The sequence below is a fragment of the Gracilinanus agilis genome, chromosome 3, assembly GCF_016433145.1.
Source record: "Gracilinanus agilis isolate LMUSP501 chromosome 3, AgileGrace, whole genome shotgun sequence".
NCBI lineage: Eukaryota > Metazoa > Chordata > Mammalia > Didelphimorphia > Didelphidae > Gracilinanus > Gracilinanus agilis.
The window spans coordinates 578,972,382-578,989,722 of record NC_058132.1 but is presented as its reverse complement, the minus strand read 5'-3'; the positions used below and the strand labels follow the sequence as shown (position 1 = coordinate 578,989,722).

The 17,341-nt window shown below is 37.9% G+C and overlaps 1 protein-coding gene across 1 annotated transcript in view; it reads right to left on the bottom strand.

Moving 5' to 3' along the window:
* The window catches only part of DIAPH3 (diaphanous related formin 3), a 423,660-nt gene that overhangs the window by 213,181 nt on the left and 193,138 nt on the right, over nucleotides 1-17,341 (bottom strand). Inside the window, exon 20 of the mRNA XM_044670603.1 lies at nucleotides 16,744-16,845. Coding sequence (XP_044526538.1) covers nucleotides 16,744-16,845 — 102 coding nt within the window. The remainder of the gene's footprint in view (nucleotides 1-16,743; nucleotides 16,846-17,341) is intronic.

Below are 17,341 nucleotides of genomic sequence, written 5' to 3'. Positions count from 1 at the left end.
TAAGGGGAAAACCAGTGGAGTGTGGTAATAACAAAAGCCTATGGAGAGCAGGGCCTAGAGAGAGACCTGATGCCAATAAAAACAATATATATAATCTAAAAAGAATATTGGAGTATGATTCTTATATGTATTAAAATTTGAATACTTATAATAAAGGAAAATTATAACCATTTATCTTTGGGCCTGCAGAACCCTTTGTCTTCTCAGAGGTATATTAAAATTTAGCTATTATAAAAATGTGAATATAAGGTAAAATATAAATGTAATTTAGAAAAACTTCAGAAATCAATAGATGCAATGATCAGCGGTGACTTTCTGGAGATTAATGAAGAAGATATTTAACACCTGTTAGCAGAAGATTGTAGATAAAATTTACATTTTTCAGTCATGACCAGATTGCCCATTTATTTTCTTTATGCTTATTTGTTACAAAAGAGGCACCAAATTAAATTATATGTAATTTGCTTTGCATAAATGCTGGTGATGACTTTACTGGGGAGAAGGGAAAGTGTAGACAGTAGTGGTAGAGAAGTAAGAGTGATTAAATAAATAAGCAACCAAGAAAAAATGACAGAAAATTGTAAATAAAATGTTTTCAAAATATACACGGAAGAGGGGAAGTGAGGTAGCTCAGTGGATTGAAAGCCAGACCTACAGATGGGAGGTCCTATCTTCAAATTTGACCTTAGACACTTCCCAACTGTGTGATCTTGGGCAAATCACTTAACTCCAATTGTTTAGCACTAATAGTTTGTGAAAGGGAATTTTTAACACCCTTTGTTTAACTTAACTTAATCAAAAACTTGGAGTGCCCCTCAAGTCAGTCAAGACTTGAAGAACCTTTTACTAAAAAAGAAAGCATACACCCTCAAAGACAAGAAATGGATCCCACAAGCACTGCTTCCCTAGGCAGTGCTAGTCAAATTAAGGAACTATGATTGGTTGGTGAGATGTGACATGGGAGAACTCTTGGGTGGGGAAAAGTGCTTATAAAGTAAGACCCAACAGGTAGTCAGGCACTCAGATTTCAGATTCCTATTTCAGATTCTCATTTTGGATTCAGCTTTTGATTTTGCCTTCCTGATTTGGACTTTGGATTCTGTTGAAACACTCAGATTCTATGTTGGATTCTGCATTGGTGGCTCATGCTGAAGATACTACCATGACTCCTGGTTGGTGATTGAGAACTGAGCGAGCCTTTGTCAAAGTTGAACTGAATTCCCCATAGATCGGCAATTACAGGGTATTTAGCTAAGCAATATTTTCTACCTCCTTCCTATATTTCCCTATCTTTACTATTTCTATTTTGCTGTAATAAAGCTACTAAAGCTACTAACAGCTTCATGATTTAAAAGTTAGTTTTTATAAACGGCAAACACAAACTCTTTTTATAACTCTTAATTTGACCCAAACCAATTTTAACTCTTACACATTCTACTGCTTTGGAACTGATACTTGTATCAATTCTGAGACAGAAGGTAAGGGTTTTATACACACGCCCATGCACACACAGAAAGAATGATAAAAGGGGACACAGATGAGTAATATTGGAACTGTGTTCTATTATTAATACATACAAAATATATGGATATATAGATATACTTAAATGTTTATGTTTATTGATGCTTTTCAAGTAAAAATATTTTTGAAGAAATAGAGGATATTCACTCACATATGCATGAATAGTCAATAGCCTTACTCAGTGTTCTGGGAATATTCATTGAAATATGAGAAATACTTTTCATAGAAAATGGCCTAGGAATAAATATTCATTAAGATTTGTTAGGGATTTTGAATTAGGATGGTGACATGAAAGAGTATAGAGGTTATAGAGCCCTTCCTTGTATATCCATGAGGAAAGACATAAAATGATATGATCTATATCCAAGATAAATATGAAAAATTAAGAGAGGGAAAGCACTAGAATCCAGGAGGATTAGGAAAGATTTCCTCTAGAAAGGATCTTGGCTTGTACTGAGAGCCAGCTAGTGAATACACATGGAGCTCAGAGACTGACTATAAAGACTAGCCAGGAAGTGGCAGTCACTGGGGGCCCAGGATATAGAGGGGATGGAGGTACACAAACATGGGAAAGGGACAAAAGGGCTAGGTGACCAAGACTTGTAACCTTAGAAGAGGTTCCATTTGAGCCTGGACATGAGAGGACACGGTGGGTGTTTAAGAAGGCGGGGGTGACTTTCAGACTTCTTTGATCTCTAAGTAGATAATGGTCAAGAAGGGGAGAGCAGGCCGCAGCCTTCACCTCTAACCTCAGCTCTGGGAGAAACTTTCTCAATAAGTCTAGAGCTCCATGTCCCCCACAGTCTAGCCTTCACACAGCTGTCAAACATTTTGAGACAGGGTCTCCACATGATGCCCAAATCCAGTAGGCGCTCGGAGGACCAGCTGAACTAGGAATCAATACAAAAACATAGACCTTCTCTTCCTTCCCTCAGCCTCCCTGAGGTAGGCCTGCAGGCCCCAGGCCTGATGAACCCAGGGGGGCAGTTATCAGGGCCAGGCTCGCTGTGGACAGACGAAGGCTCCCCCAGCAGGCCCACGGGCAGGGACTAGCATGGGGAGCTCCCAGCCATAGTTCTAAAGCAGAGCTAAGCATGCTCTGGAACTGTTCAGTGTCTCAGTAATGTTGATCCCAATTGCCTCAAGGATAAAATATAAATTCCTGTTGAGTGTTTAAAGCTGTTCATTATTGTCTAAAGTTTATCTTAAAAGATTAACTATACATCACTCCTCCGTGTGCTCTCTGGCCTCTCTCTTCTGCTATCTCCATACCCTTCTGTTTTCCCCTCCTCACCTACACTTCAGAGAACCCCCAGCTTCCTTCTAAGCCCTGCTTAGTTCTGCCTTCCCTTAATGCCTTTCTTGTGACTCCAGCTGCCAATAGCTCTGCCACTATTCCCTAAATCAACTTCCATTTTATCATAACTTTTAACATACATATGTTGATTCCTTCTATAGAATATAATCTCCTTGAGAACAGAAACATCTTCATTTTTACCTTTTTATCTAAATAATAATATGGATTAGTGAATAGAGATCTGGCATTGAAATCCAGAGATCTAAGTTCAAGTCTCCTCTCTGAAAGATGTTAACTCTGTGACAAATTATTTAACCTGACCATGGCCCAAACAAATCTCTAAGGCTATGAGCTGGAGAAAACTTGCTGATCGACATTGGAAGAGTTTCCTTACTAGAAGTAGATGAAGAAAATCACTGGTCTGAATAAAAAGAAAATTCTCAGTACTAGGTATTTAATAACAGCTTGTAGACTGATTGATTTAGGTCCATAGATCAACTTCTCTCAAAAGACAGTTAAACTAAAAAAGCAATTAGTACTGGATTAATTCAGAGTTGTTACCTAGAAAAAGCCAAATAAGGTTAGTGTCAAGCAAACAAAATACTAATCTCCAATAGCCCTAAATCCTTTTATAACATGTAAACATTTAACTGATCTGAATGCTTCATGTATTCTGCAATCACTTACACTCAAAGGTATCTTAGGAAAATAAAGATCAAAAAGACAATTTTTCTTTGCCAAAAGGAGAACACTTTACTAATGGCACATAGGTCAATGTAGAAGCACAGATATTTATAATTTGCAGTAAAGCTAGTAGCACTATCCCCACAGAATATTATCTGACACAAAGAGTAGCTTATTACATATAAACATCTTCAAAAGGAATCAACAAAAAAGAGAGAGCTAGAACAAACACTTTAAAAATAGCTATAATTGAGGGATAAAGGGATGTGAGATTTTCTGGATAGAGAACTATAGAACTTTAATAAATCATTCAAGTCAAATCACTGAAGGTTTTATAACAAAAAACAAAGAGTTGTACTTTAAATGAGAGGTAGAAATTCAAACAAATTATCTAGTTAACTATAGGTTCAAGGAAAATAAAACACTATTAAAATTGGCTAAATCAATGAGATAGGAGGAGTGGCAAATAGGATTTATATATGTAATAATAATAAAGAGGAACCAAAGACCAATGTTATGATAAAAGGGGAGAGAGAGAGTCTGTATGGGGTGAGACATGTTATATTCATAATCTGGGAAATGATGGATGCCACCTTGAATGACAGGGAAGGCAGTTGGAAGACACGGAATGTTCCCAGGTGCTGTGAGCCAGGGGCAAACATAGGTTCGTCTGACAGTATAAATATCCCTGACAACCACTTGGAAGGGGGCTCTTGAGGTCTCTCTGGGTTCTGGAGGTCTCTGGACAGGAGTCTCTGGACTGGGAAATCTCTGAGTGGGTGGTGAAGGAGGCAGGGAGGTCTATGAAGAAGAGGATAGGAATAGATCTAATTATTTCCTGAAAGACTGTGAGAGCTAGTGCATCACCAGACACTGGTAGTGAGAAAGCTGAGAGAATAAGATCACCAACCCAGCTGTATTAATAGCATTCCCTAATTTCTAGCTTGGATATGGCCAGGCTGAGCCAGAGGTAGTGGAGAGAGTAACTCTCCAGCTTCCACTTGATCAATAGCCTCCAGTCCTGATTGTCAACTAGTTATAGATAATAGATTTATAGGGTCTCCAATCCCCATTCCTTGTCCTTTCCCTGATTATATATAAAGAGAGTTTAACAAGTACCTTCCTGAGTGGTCTTTATATCAAGACCCTTTGGGAGGGAGTCAACACAATCTGATACCAAACGTAATCCAAGGCAAATCAAAGCCCTATATTAATCTATCCAACCCCATGTTGGACCTGAAAATGTTACCCATCCATCTAAACTCTCAGGGGTCCTCCCTGGGCAACTTGGAGAAAAGGGAAAATCATAACAACTATCAAGGGTGATCAGAGTTGGTATTCCTCCATCATCTGCAGCTAGGGAGAATACAGATAGATACATTCACATCACTGAATATCTATATCTCCTTAGGACCATCCTAAGGAGATATAGATATAAATTTATTTATAATAAGTTATAAAAAAATTTATAACAGACTCTCTTCTAGTTCTCCCCTCACGCCAATATACTCTGGGAGACTTCGAGGAGGTGATACCCAGAAACTGGGTGACCTGGATGCTCGGGTTGCCCCGCAGGAGTTGGGGGCAAGGATTCCCAATAAGATGAGGTATACAGTACCCCAATCCAATTCTGAATGAGGATGAGGTTCACACAAGCCTCCCCTGAGGTCAGTCAACTTCACAGCAGTGAAGATGGAGGCAGCTAGACCAAACTGTGCTTTTCCTCTCCCTTGTTGCCTCTCAGGCACTCTGGAATGGAATGCTATGGGACTAATGAATGGCTTTTACTATTCGCAATTCAGGGTTTAGGAAAAGGGGTGAAGGGCAGAGGGGTTTTGGGGTGCCCTCTTCCCTATTTCTATGGAATCTGTCACTCAGGAGGGAACCTTTGGGGTTCCCACTCCCAAACTTCTTCCCCCACCCCTTCTCCTTCTGTTTCTATTTCTATCCTTTTCTTTAATTGTAAGTTAGACTGGACAGGGTCTCTCAGCAAGGTTGGGAAATGGAGGAAGGAGACTAAGAGATTGCTCCCAAAATGGAGTCCAAAAACTCAATGTTGAAGTCTTGCTGGGTGAGATGCGATGGAATCTTTGACCAGGGAATCAGAGTTCAGTTTCCAAAAGAAAGATCCTCAGGAAGCCCTCAAGACTGGATCCGAGATGGGTTGTTCCCCAACTCTCTCCTCACCCCTGGAAGAACTCTCCTCTTCCTTCCTCCTCCAGACATTACCCAGAATTCTCTCTGGTCTCAACTGTCAGTAACTATCACCAATTGTCAGCCACTCCTTCTCTGGCTCCTTTTGTCCCATCCCCTTTGCACAAATCCCATCCTTACATATACAATAATAATATACAAATAAATTAACAAGATAAATGGACGAATATTTTTCCCCATGAAAAGAAAAAAATTGTCAAAGCAGTAGATAGTATCTGAATACAAAATAATAAACAAGAAGAAGAAAAAAGGAAGAAAATAAAAACATGTATTTCTAGAAACCTGAAGTCTGAAATGGAAGATAAGCACAATCAATGATTTATGTTATAAACCTGTGTCATTTGGAATTAATGTAAAACCGGGAAGACTACATCTCCCAGGGATCCCTGTTATAACTTCCCCCAATACCTCCCACTTCCTTTGTGGGAAGGTATTGGAGAAAGTATAAAAGAGAGAGTTTCATGCTTTTTCACTCTCTCGACCCTGGAGGGGCTCTGCTCTTGAGCCTGGTGGCTGACTCTTTCTGATCCTGGACTCTCTTTACATGGGAGACTCTTTTTCCCTACTTAATGTTTTCCATTTCCTAATTTAAATAAAACCTAATTATTCTAATCACTAAGGTTGCTCTCAGATCTTTTATTTGAGCCTGGAAGAGCTCTGGTCAATTTCCCACTACAGGGGCTAGGGACACTACCTTCCTTTCCCTTCCTCTTATTCACCTTCCTACCTTCCTCCATTCAGCCCCTCACAGTTTAGGATGACCATCAGATGGGACCTAAACCTGCCTGCCTGACTGCCTGCTGACTAAACTGCCTGCCTTACTGCCTAAGGGTAAGTAAAAAATTTCCCACTCAAACCCACCCTAGTGGGGGATCCCTTCCCCTACTAAACCCCTTCCAGGTTCCTAGATCTAAATCCCCACCCAACCCCAGCCTAAGAATCTTAACCCTAACCTCCCTTACCCTTGACGGGCTAAAACCCAGCAAGGGGTCTCTCTGGAAAACCCAGCAGGGGTCCAAAAAAAACCCCAGACTCTTCCCCTACTATTCCCCTGCATGGCGCCTGTGCCTTGGCAGGGGATCCAAATCCATCATCCAAGTTCCCAATCCCTCTCCCAACCCAGGAACCTAGCCAGCCTACAAAAATCCCGGTCCCCTAGAAAAAACCCAGCCAGTGGCAAAAGACCCAGGAAGGGGTCTGCCAGTGGCAGGAAATCAAGATCTGCCACAAACTGTCTGCTGGTGGGAACCCAGCAGATGTCCAAAAAAACCCAGATCCCTCTCTACCTTCCTCTCTACTACTTCCTCTCTACTCTACCCCTCTACTAGCTTCAATCTCTCCCTTTCGAGAGATTTTGCCTTGTAAAAGGCAATACTAAAACCCCAAATACTAAAAAAACCCACTTACTTTGCTTATCAGCCTGAAGGCTTTCAGTGATCTTATCAGCTTTGTCTATTTCTGCTTTGTCCATTTCAGTGTGCTCTCTCCTCCCTTCTTCCTCCTGAGCTGCAGTACTACATTAGCCACTAGAGTGCAGCACAGAACACTCACTGTGCTGCCCCCTCCCTTTTTCTGCTAAGCTGCAGTGCTACCTTTCTGCCACTGTAGGGAAGAACCAAGGACAGTGCCAATACATTAAAAATAATAAAAATAATATTTATTAATATTTAATGAATAATAATTAATATTAATTAATAATAAAAATAATATTAATAAAAATTTTTTCCACTTGAAACCAAATGAATAAATAAGAACATAAATAAGAACAGTTAAAAAATATTAGAATTAAAATGAACTGAATAAAGGCTAGCTAAGTAAATAAACAAATAGAAGCCTCCCAACATGTTTGCTTCTATACAGCAGAGTTTTTTAGCTTTTGCCAAATTGGGAACTTTTATGGGTTCTGAATACATTCTTTTTTCTGATGCTGCTAGGTAATCTTATTTTTCTAATCTTCAATATGAAGATGCAGAAAGCTGCAAATCATAAAATACAAGCCAACATCCAAGCAGCAGTACAAATCCAATTGGACAATTTCAAATACTCTATGCATGGTGCAGTGGAAAAGGTGGATTCCAAATTTTGTTAGGCTGTTCCCAAAATACTCAGAGAGGAAAGTCATATTTCTCCTGAAATAAAGGACACGGATGTAAAGAAACTCCTCTCTCATCTTGTGCATCTCCTGGCCAACCCTCCCTCCCCTACTCCTTCTCCTGACACTCCTGTCCCTTTTCCCAACCCACAACCAACCCCAACTGAGACTGTATTAGTTCTTACACATGCCACGGTAAGCATGCAAACACCTAAAAAGATCTGTTCTGCCTCAGTACGCACCAAAATGACTAAAAAGAAACCAAAATCACACTATGATTCTGATTCATAGCATTCTGATTCCTGTGATGGCCTTTTCCCTCTAAGGGAAGTGCCTACATTAGACAGATCTGGGAATGAGATAAATTTAACACACCACATTCCATTCACTCCTCAAGATATCCAAGAATTTAAAAAAGAGGCTCCAAATTATAATGACAAACCCATAGCTATAATGAAAAGGATGGAAGACATATTTTTCCAATACAATCCTTCGTATAAGGATGTGGAAAAATTACTTAAGATCTTCCTGACAGAGAAAGAAACAAAATCATCTCTCATGTAAATAAGGCCCAAGGACAAAATGCAGTACACTGGCCACGCGAGGACCCTCTTTGGAATTACAATGATCCAGAGGAATATTTGCAGTTAAATAATGCTAGGGCTCCAATATTAAAAGCAATGAAAGAATGTGCAGAAGGTCCAGACAACTGGACCTAATTTGATCACCTAACACAAAATAATGACAGAATTCCCTCGCAATTTATGGACAGGCTTACTGAATTGGGGGCTAGATATTTGGGCCTGGATTTATCAACAGAGCAAGGAATAAGACAAATAAGGAAACAATTTGTAAACAATTCTAGCAGACTGGTCCAAGATTTCTTTAAGATGCATTGTCCCAAATGGCCAGAAATGGATCTGGATGAACTACATAAAATAGCTGTGAATATCATCTAAAGGACATGAAGAGACAAAGGTACAAACTAATGATCTAGTAGATATCATATAAAAAAGAACTGAAATCATTAGAAAACAAAATAGAAAAACAGGAAAAAGGGCATGATACTATACCACTACCACTTGCCCCTCTCAGAGAGTCTAATTACCAATCTCTGACATGCCACTTCTTTAATAAGAAGGGCCACTTAATGATGAATTTTAGGAATTTGTTACAATTAGGTATAATAATAACAACTACAGCAATTTCAGGAACAATAATTTCAGGAACAATACTACTTTTAGAAACAATAACTATCAGAACAATAACTATAGGAACCTCAATTTCAGGACTGATAATCAGGCATATACTCACAACGAATGACCCCACAACAGTATCTCCAAAGTGGAGCTCGTCACACACACTCATAACACAACTCAGTGCTATTGTTCCTCCACATGGGGCAAAAGGAGGTGACCCTTACATCCCTTAAACTCTATTGTTTTTGTTGTTTTGTTGCTATTAACCCTTTTCAGTTTTGTCTCCCTTAAAAATAAAAAAAGAAGAATCGTAACTTTACAATACAATGCCTGTCTACCCCCTTAACTTTATTTGTGCCATCCAGTATTTGACATGTGCCTTTGTATTGATAATTTGGAAGACTTATATTTTGTGTATTTCGAAGATTTGAACACATATTACCTATATTAAGAGACTTGTATTGTATTAACTTGATTTGAATTTTGTGCTTTTTGTGAAATTTTTATAATGTATTATTGCTTTTGTAATTCCACTGTTTTACCTCATTTCCATTCACACTGTGGATCATGGCTAAGCTAAGAGGAAATGCATCTAAATTCTTGGGTAAGAACTTTTATATACTATCCCTCCTTGAGTGACATGAATTGCAACATACATATATCTATGTTGTTATTGGTTTTTTCTCATTGTCACTGATTATAGGAGATCTATATTTGAAATTTTAATGCATTTTTTATAATTGCATGTGAAACTTTTGAATTTGAAGCACATGTTATCTAAATTGAAAAGAGTTTTTGATTATTAGATTAGTGTAGGTTAAGTATATCCATTACTTCTAACTGTAACTCTACCCAAAAGCCTTAGGCTACTGAAATAGCCATTGGTATTTTGCTATTATAGGACTTAGTACATATGTCTGATTCTAAGAAATGGGATAAACAAAGGAGTACAGATTTCATCAATACAGTGCCAAAGAAGCACAGCTTATCTATATAGTGCCAAAGCAGCACATACTTAACCTACATGATGCCAAAAGAGCACACAGGTCAAAAAGAGAAAACAATCCTACTAGGATTGCTAGGACTTGAACTTAGTGTGAGAATTGAGGTTGCAATGCTTAACATACATTAAGACGTAGGACTCCTTGAACCATACATATTCCTTGTAAAATTTATATGTCAAGTACCTAATGATTGGCTGGTCTGGCTCCGTATTCTATCCCTGAGAAGAAATGACAAAAGAAGAAAAGAAGAAACGATGTAATATCAGACCAATAAACACAGATCTGGTCCCTTTCCCCTAACTTTCTTATATAGTTGTTGTCTGTGGTCCCGGTTACTAAGTGGGTATGTGCATGATGCCGGACATGGATTACTAGTTATTTGGCCTTTTTCTGCTAATTTTTCTGATGAATTTGAATGAAAGTGATTAATATGTCTCCTGCCTCAGCCCTCTGTGATTTAAATGTTTCTTTCTATCCTCCTCAGCAGGGAATGTGTTTTTATTTCATATGAAGAGTTTAGATTGTTTTAGGAAAAGAGATTTACTACCTCCTGGAATCCAAATGGAGATGCCTGTGGGGACCACTTGGAGAATGCATGCTGATCCAGGAGCCTAAGAGAGCAACCGGATGTGCAAAATTTTGAACTTTGGGGGTTTTAAATTCATTTGTCTGGTTTTTAAAATTCATTTGTTTTGCTAAAATTCATTTGTTTTGTTAAATTAATCTGTTTAGTTTAAATGCATTTGTTTTATGCATATATATGTTTAGTTGTAAAAGAAAGGGACTGCTCCCTAAATATTTTTGTAAAATAAGTATGTTACCATTCTCTCCTTATATTGATGTATATACCCTTTATTTTATTGTAATTGTTAATTTATTTATGTTTCTTATGATCCACTGGGGAGACTGGCCTCCCAAAGGATCACAGGGGCCAATGTGTCATTTGGAATTAATGTAAAGCCTGGAAGACTAACTCCCAACCCCCCCATCCCTGCTATAACTTCTCCCATACCCCCTACTTCCTTTGTGGGAGGTGTCAGAGAAAGTATAAAAGAGGGTTTCAAGCATTTTCGACTCTGGAAGGGCTCTGCTCAAGCCTAGTGGCTGACTCTTTCTGATCCAGGTCTCTCTCTACATGGGAGACTCTTTTTCCCTACCTAACCTTTTCCCTTTCCTAATTTAAATAAAACCTAGCTATTCTAATCACTAAGGTGGCTCTCAGATCTTTTATTTGAGCCCCAAAGAGCTCTGGTCAATTTCCCACTGCAGGGGCTGGGGACCGGCTCCCTTCCTTTCCCTTCCTCTACCTTCCTCTCTCCTTTTTCCTATTCATTCATTCCGCCTTCCTACCTTCCTCCCTTCACCCCCTCACAAACCACTGTGAAGAACAAATATGAAAATATAACTTTAGTGAAATAAAAACATAAGTAAAAATACAGACAGATACTACAGTTAAATAAACAGGAAGTCAATGGAAATAAACTTTTTCTCAGAAAATGCAACAAAATCATCAAAAAACAGTTAAGAAAGCTTCAAAAAACAGTAAGAACAATTTTAAATTCTTGTCAATGATATACCTTTAATTCTTCGCCCCTAAACTTCATTGCTTGCACTTACTTATAAACATCCTTGGGACTACCAAACATAAAAATGTGTCTTTGCTTGACTTTTGTGTACTACTTCTACAGCAACGGCCTCTGTATTCCACTTTACTGTTAGACTTCAGGGCTGGGGAAAGTAGCAGGTGGGAATGGCTGGCTGCCTTCTCTTCAGCATCCAGTTCTGTCCCTATCTCCTGACATCTACTTTGACTGAAACTGCATTTCGTGACGGTGAGCCTCAAATTCAATGCATGCTATTAACTTGCTAGCTCTCCTTTCCATGATCCAGCTAAATAGCCTTCCCTTTAATATTACAGTCTCCAAGTGTCTCATTGGTTCTCTTTCTGAAGCCAAACCATCCAACGGGCAGGCATCAGGCCTGGCCCACCTCAAGGCTCTGTCCCAGGCCCCTCTTCGCGATGTTCTTTTACTATTACTTCCAAGGCTTCACAGTTACAAACATGACTCCCAAAACATGACACCTTTCTCTGAATGGTGGAGCCACATCTCCAAAATTACCAAAGGAAAATCTTTCATTAATTATTCCACCAGAGGCTCAAACTCATGAAGTCTAAAGTTAATATTATCTTTCCATTACCAAGAATCATGCTACTTCTTGCAATCTCACAATTTCTCAGGGGCAACATGATCGATCCATTCTTCTACAAGTACAACTTTTGCTCTTCATGACTCACCTCATCCAATCAGTGAACAGTGTGCCCCATTTCTATACTGGTGCCACTGTCTTAAGCACAAGTCCTTCCTAACACCCTAGGTGCCTGAGAATGTTCCTGACATGACTCTTCTGTTTCATCCAAGTGCCCCTAAAATCCAGATATTACACCAATATTTCATAGAGCTAGAAGAGATTATCTAATTCAATCACATCATTTTTCAGAAGAATAACAGAGGTCTAGTAAGGAAAAGTAATTTCCCCAAAGTTACACAGGAGGTAAGTAAAGAAATCATCTTTGAGATGCAGGTCTTTGAATTGAAATTGAGCATGTTTTCCTCCATCTCACACTGACTCTCTCCTAATTTATATACAACCCAACAATGTTAGTTTTTCAGGGGTGCATTTCAAGATGAAGCAATCACAAATAGGCAATAACAGAGGAAGGAGGCTGGAAAAGCTAACTTATGAGTGAGTCAGCCACGACTAATTCCATATGTGTAATGGGGTCTGTCATTCCTGCAGCATCAGGCACTGCTGACTGCTCCCTCCTCCTCTTCCTCATGCTCTCTGGGTCTTCCCTAACCTGTCTACGCAGCTTCCTGGCGTCCTCTGCCAGGCTTCCAGCCTCCTTATGCCCACTCCTAGGAGGGTCTTTCCCTCGTGTTTCTTGCTGGTGCTCAGGGGCTCAGAGCTTTCTACAGATGGAGATGGTCTAGCCTGGGGCAGGTCTCTCTTTGGGGCTCCAGTCCTACACTCAGCATTTTAACACAGGCATACCATAGCCATCTCCACTTCTACCAGGCCATTTAGAAGAGGAAGGAGTTTTGAGAAGAAGGTGAGCTGTGTTTTGGCCTAGTAGAGCTCACCTTTTTCTCAAAACTCCTTCCTCTTCTGAACTTCCTTATTTTAGTCAAAAACTTAATCAAAGCCATTCATTCAGAACCTGAATACATTCTCAGTGTCTAATTCTCTCCTACCTCACAAATCCAACCAATTTCTAAATCTTAAGTTGACTTTCTCCACAAAATCTCTTAACTATATCCTGGTCTCTGGCTACAAAGCTACCAGTTATCACTCTGGTTATCAAGTGTTCCTAGGATTTTTTTAAAACCCTTACCTTGTGTCTTAAAATCAAGAACAGAAAAGATTAGGAAATGGGGAGTAAGAGATTTGCCCAAGGTCGTATAGCTGGGCAGTGCCTGAAGCGAAATTTGAACTAAGGACCTCCTGTCTCTAGGCCTGGCTCTCAATCTACTGGTGTGTGTGTGTGTGTGTGTGTGTGTGTATTGTATGTACATATTAAGTGTATGCATGTTTACCAGTTTATCACTTAATATTTCTCTCACATGTTGGATGATGACAAGGACTGCTATATGTTGTTTCCCCCCTCTGGGGTTTCTTGGTATAAATCCTAGAGTGGTTTGCCATTTCCTTCTCCAGCTCATTTTACAAATAAGGAAACTGAGGAAAACAGGTGAAGTGACTTCTCCAGGGTCCCACAGCTAATAAGTGTCTGAGGTCAGATGTGAGCTCAGACACATGAGTCTTCCTGACTCCAGGCAGTGCCACCTGGCTGCTCCATTGCTGTATGTAAGAGACTTCAAGAACTGATGGGGAATGTTACAGAGAAGCAAATGCAAAGGCACATGGAGAGTGTGAACTGCTTTAAACATATAAAAAAAATCAGAACTTCTGAAAAACAAGACAAAACTATTTCAACAAAGAATTATAATACACAAAGAGAGGGTGGGGAGGTAATGTAGGAAGAGCTGGGAATAAGGGAAGATAAGCCAGCGTTTTCCAATGATAACCTCTCAGGGTCAGGAGAATATGAATGAGGCTGCTAGCACATGGGGAAAATCTCTGTTGAACTTTTAGAAAGATAGTCTCAGAAGATAAGAAGGCATATATTACTAGAGGGAATTCCTAAATTTATGAGATCACAAGTCTAAGTATTTGATAGTAAAGTTTAACATCAGGAAAATAATTAACAGTCATATTAGAATAAAAATATTCATAACCATGTGATTATATCAAAAGCAGCAGCCTTTGATGTAGTAAATACACACACACACACACACACACACACACACACACACACACACAAATCCCTACAGAGCACTCCCAAGGACCTTTTTGAATGCTATAAAAAGGCATCCATCTAAAATAAAAAATTAGTGGGGCAGCTGGGTAGCTCAGTGGAGTGAGAGTCAGGCCTAGAGACAGGAGGTCCTAGGTTCAAACCTGGCCTCAGCCACTTCCCAGCTGTGTGACCCTGGGCAAGTCACTTGACCCCCATTGCCCACCCTTACCAATCTTCCACCTATGAGACAATACACCGAAGTACAAGGGTTAAAAAAAAAAATTAGTATTATATGCAATAGGGAAACAGGAGAAACTTTCCCAATAAATATTAGAGTAAAAAAAGAAAGCCCCCAGTCTACTTTTATCAGATATTTTTCCAAAGATGCAATAACAATGAGAGAAAAATGAAAGGTACAAAAGAAATTAAACCTATAAAAATCAATAGCTTATCTGTACAACAGTAATAAAAGTCCTGAAGGTAATGAGAATAGGAAGTTCTATCCAAAATAAAAACAAAATAGCAAAATTATCTGAGCATCAATTTACAAAATCACACTTTATATAGATAAAATAATGAAATCATCTTTATTAGAAATAAAGAATGACTTAAATAACTGAAAGAACATTAAATGCTTATGGCTAGATCATATCAATATAATAAAAATGGCAACACAGCTTAAATTAATTTAGTTTTCATGCTGTACTAAAATAAAAAGGGGCTTATTACTTCAGAGTGTTAAACAAAATAATAGCAAAAATTATTTGTAGATTTAAAATATATTGGGAAATGGAGTGGTGGGTGGCAGGAGGGGGAGGAAATGAGGAATGAAAGGGAAAAACATTTCCAGACTTCGTTATATTATAAAGCAGCAATAATCAAAGGTACTTTAATATTGGTTAAAATATAGATGAGCATATATCAGTGGAATAGCATAAAAAAGAATGTATTAAACAGAAGTTAACTCAATTAAAAAGGTGTTTAAAAATTCCCAAACAAAAATACCTAGAGAAGAAACCTTACTTGATGAGAACTGTTAGGAATACTATAAAAGTAATATTTTGGAAATTTAGTCCAATACCTTACATATATGCCACAATAAACTAGAAATGGAGATAGGAACTAAATATTAAAGGTCAAAGTATATAATGGCTAGGAAGTGAATTATTAGTATAAAAGTGAAAGGAAAATTATGAAAAATAAAACATTTTAAAATAACAAAATTAAAAAGCTTTTGCATGAACAAAATTAGTATAACTAGGATAAGGAAAGCAGCCAAATGGAAGAAAATCTTTGTTCAAAGAATTTATGATAAATGTCTCATATCAAGACATATAGGCAACTAACAAATACATAAAACCAAAAGCTATTACTCAACACCTAGTCAAGAGAGGTAAACAAATGGTTCTCAAAAGAATTGCAAGGTACTAACAAGTAGAAAATATGAATTCACCTCATAACTCCAAAGTTGACAAATATGACAAATGCTGGAACTACTCAATGCTCTGTCAGAATCAAAAGTCTACTACAAGTAATCATTTAGAATTCCCAAGAGAAATATTGCTTTTATTCATATAAAAAGGCACTTTGTTCATGAAGACACCAAAGGGTAAGTGCCCCCAAAAAACAGGATAAAATCATTTTCTAAATTCATGGTCTTCAACTTCAATAAAGAAATGAAAGAAAATGTATCTCTCTTAGGAGTATCAAGTATCAATTAGAATTATAAAACTGAATATTTTTTAATTATCCTTTTTCTTTATTTTGTTGGTATCATCATGTGTATTGTTTTCCTGGATTTGCTTATTTTACTTTGCATCCATTCTCATATCTTCCCATATTTTGCTGAATTCTTAAAAGTCTTAACATTAGTCCTTCCTTACCAGAATTTTTTTAACCATTCCTCTATTGATTGGGATCTGCTCTGTTTAGAGTTCTTATTGAGACAATAAACTATGAAAATGGAAAACAGACAATATTAGTAATAGTAATTTTAGTTATGTAGATATTTTAGTATATTTTGGACTTTCAGTTGCTTACTTCCTTGGGGTATATGTTTAGGAATAAAATGTGACTAAATGGATATGAATATTTTATTCAGTTTCTTAGCATAATTCTTAACTGTTTTTCAGAATGGGGGAAAAAAGTTCTTAAGTAAATATCTTAAATGAGGATATGATACCTAAAATACATTCTGAAACCAAAAAATAAAGAGTTCTAATACACGTCATTTCAAAACGCAAGAACAGTTTTCAAATGTAGAATTAAATAATAATAGTAATAATGATAATAATTACATGGAAAGTTGCTTGAAAACACAAATAGTCAATATACCAATATAAAGGAGACAAAGTCCAGGTAATAGTACTCACCACAACTGCAAATTGTTCTGGCTCACATAAATTATTATATTCATTCTTTAATTTTGACAGTGAATTTAGTTGCTCCTGATCTGGCAGGTGTTTTATTAAGTTCTAACAACAACAACAAAAAAGAAGAAAGAAAAAAGAAAAAAATTAAAAAGTATCTTCCCAAGCTGCATTTCACAGGTCTGCACTCATATGAAGAGCATTCATCATAAATCTCACATGATGAGCCAAAATAAATTATTTGTGGAAGGGAGAGAGGAAGCAAGGAAGGAAGGGGCAAAGGGAAGATGGGAGGATGGAAGAGAGGGAGAATTAACTGCAAAACAGACATATGAAAAATGTCTATTAATAAATAAATTATACTCTATTGATATAGATATTCAGAGAAGCTAGCCTATAAACTCGATAATCATGTCATTATATTTCAATACAAAGATATAAGTGACAGAAATTACAGGAAGCACCATCAAAAGCACTACCAGTGAAAAGTTACCTAGGTGTTACCAGTTACTATTCATCCAAGTAATAAAATTCTCAGTTCACTACTAAAATGGAAGACGAGGGCAAAAGAACTGTCAAGAGTTTAATCACACTGTTTAAA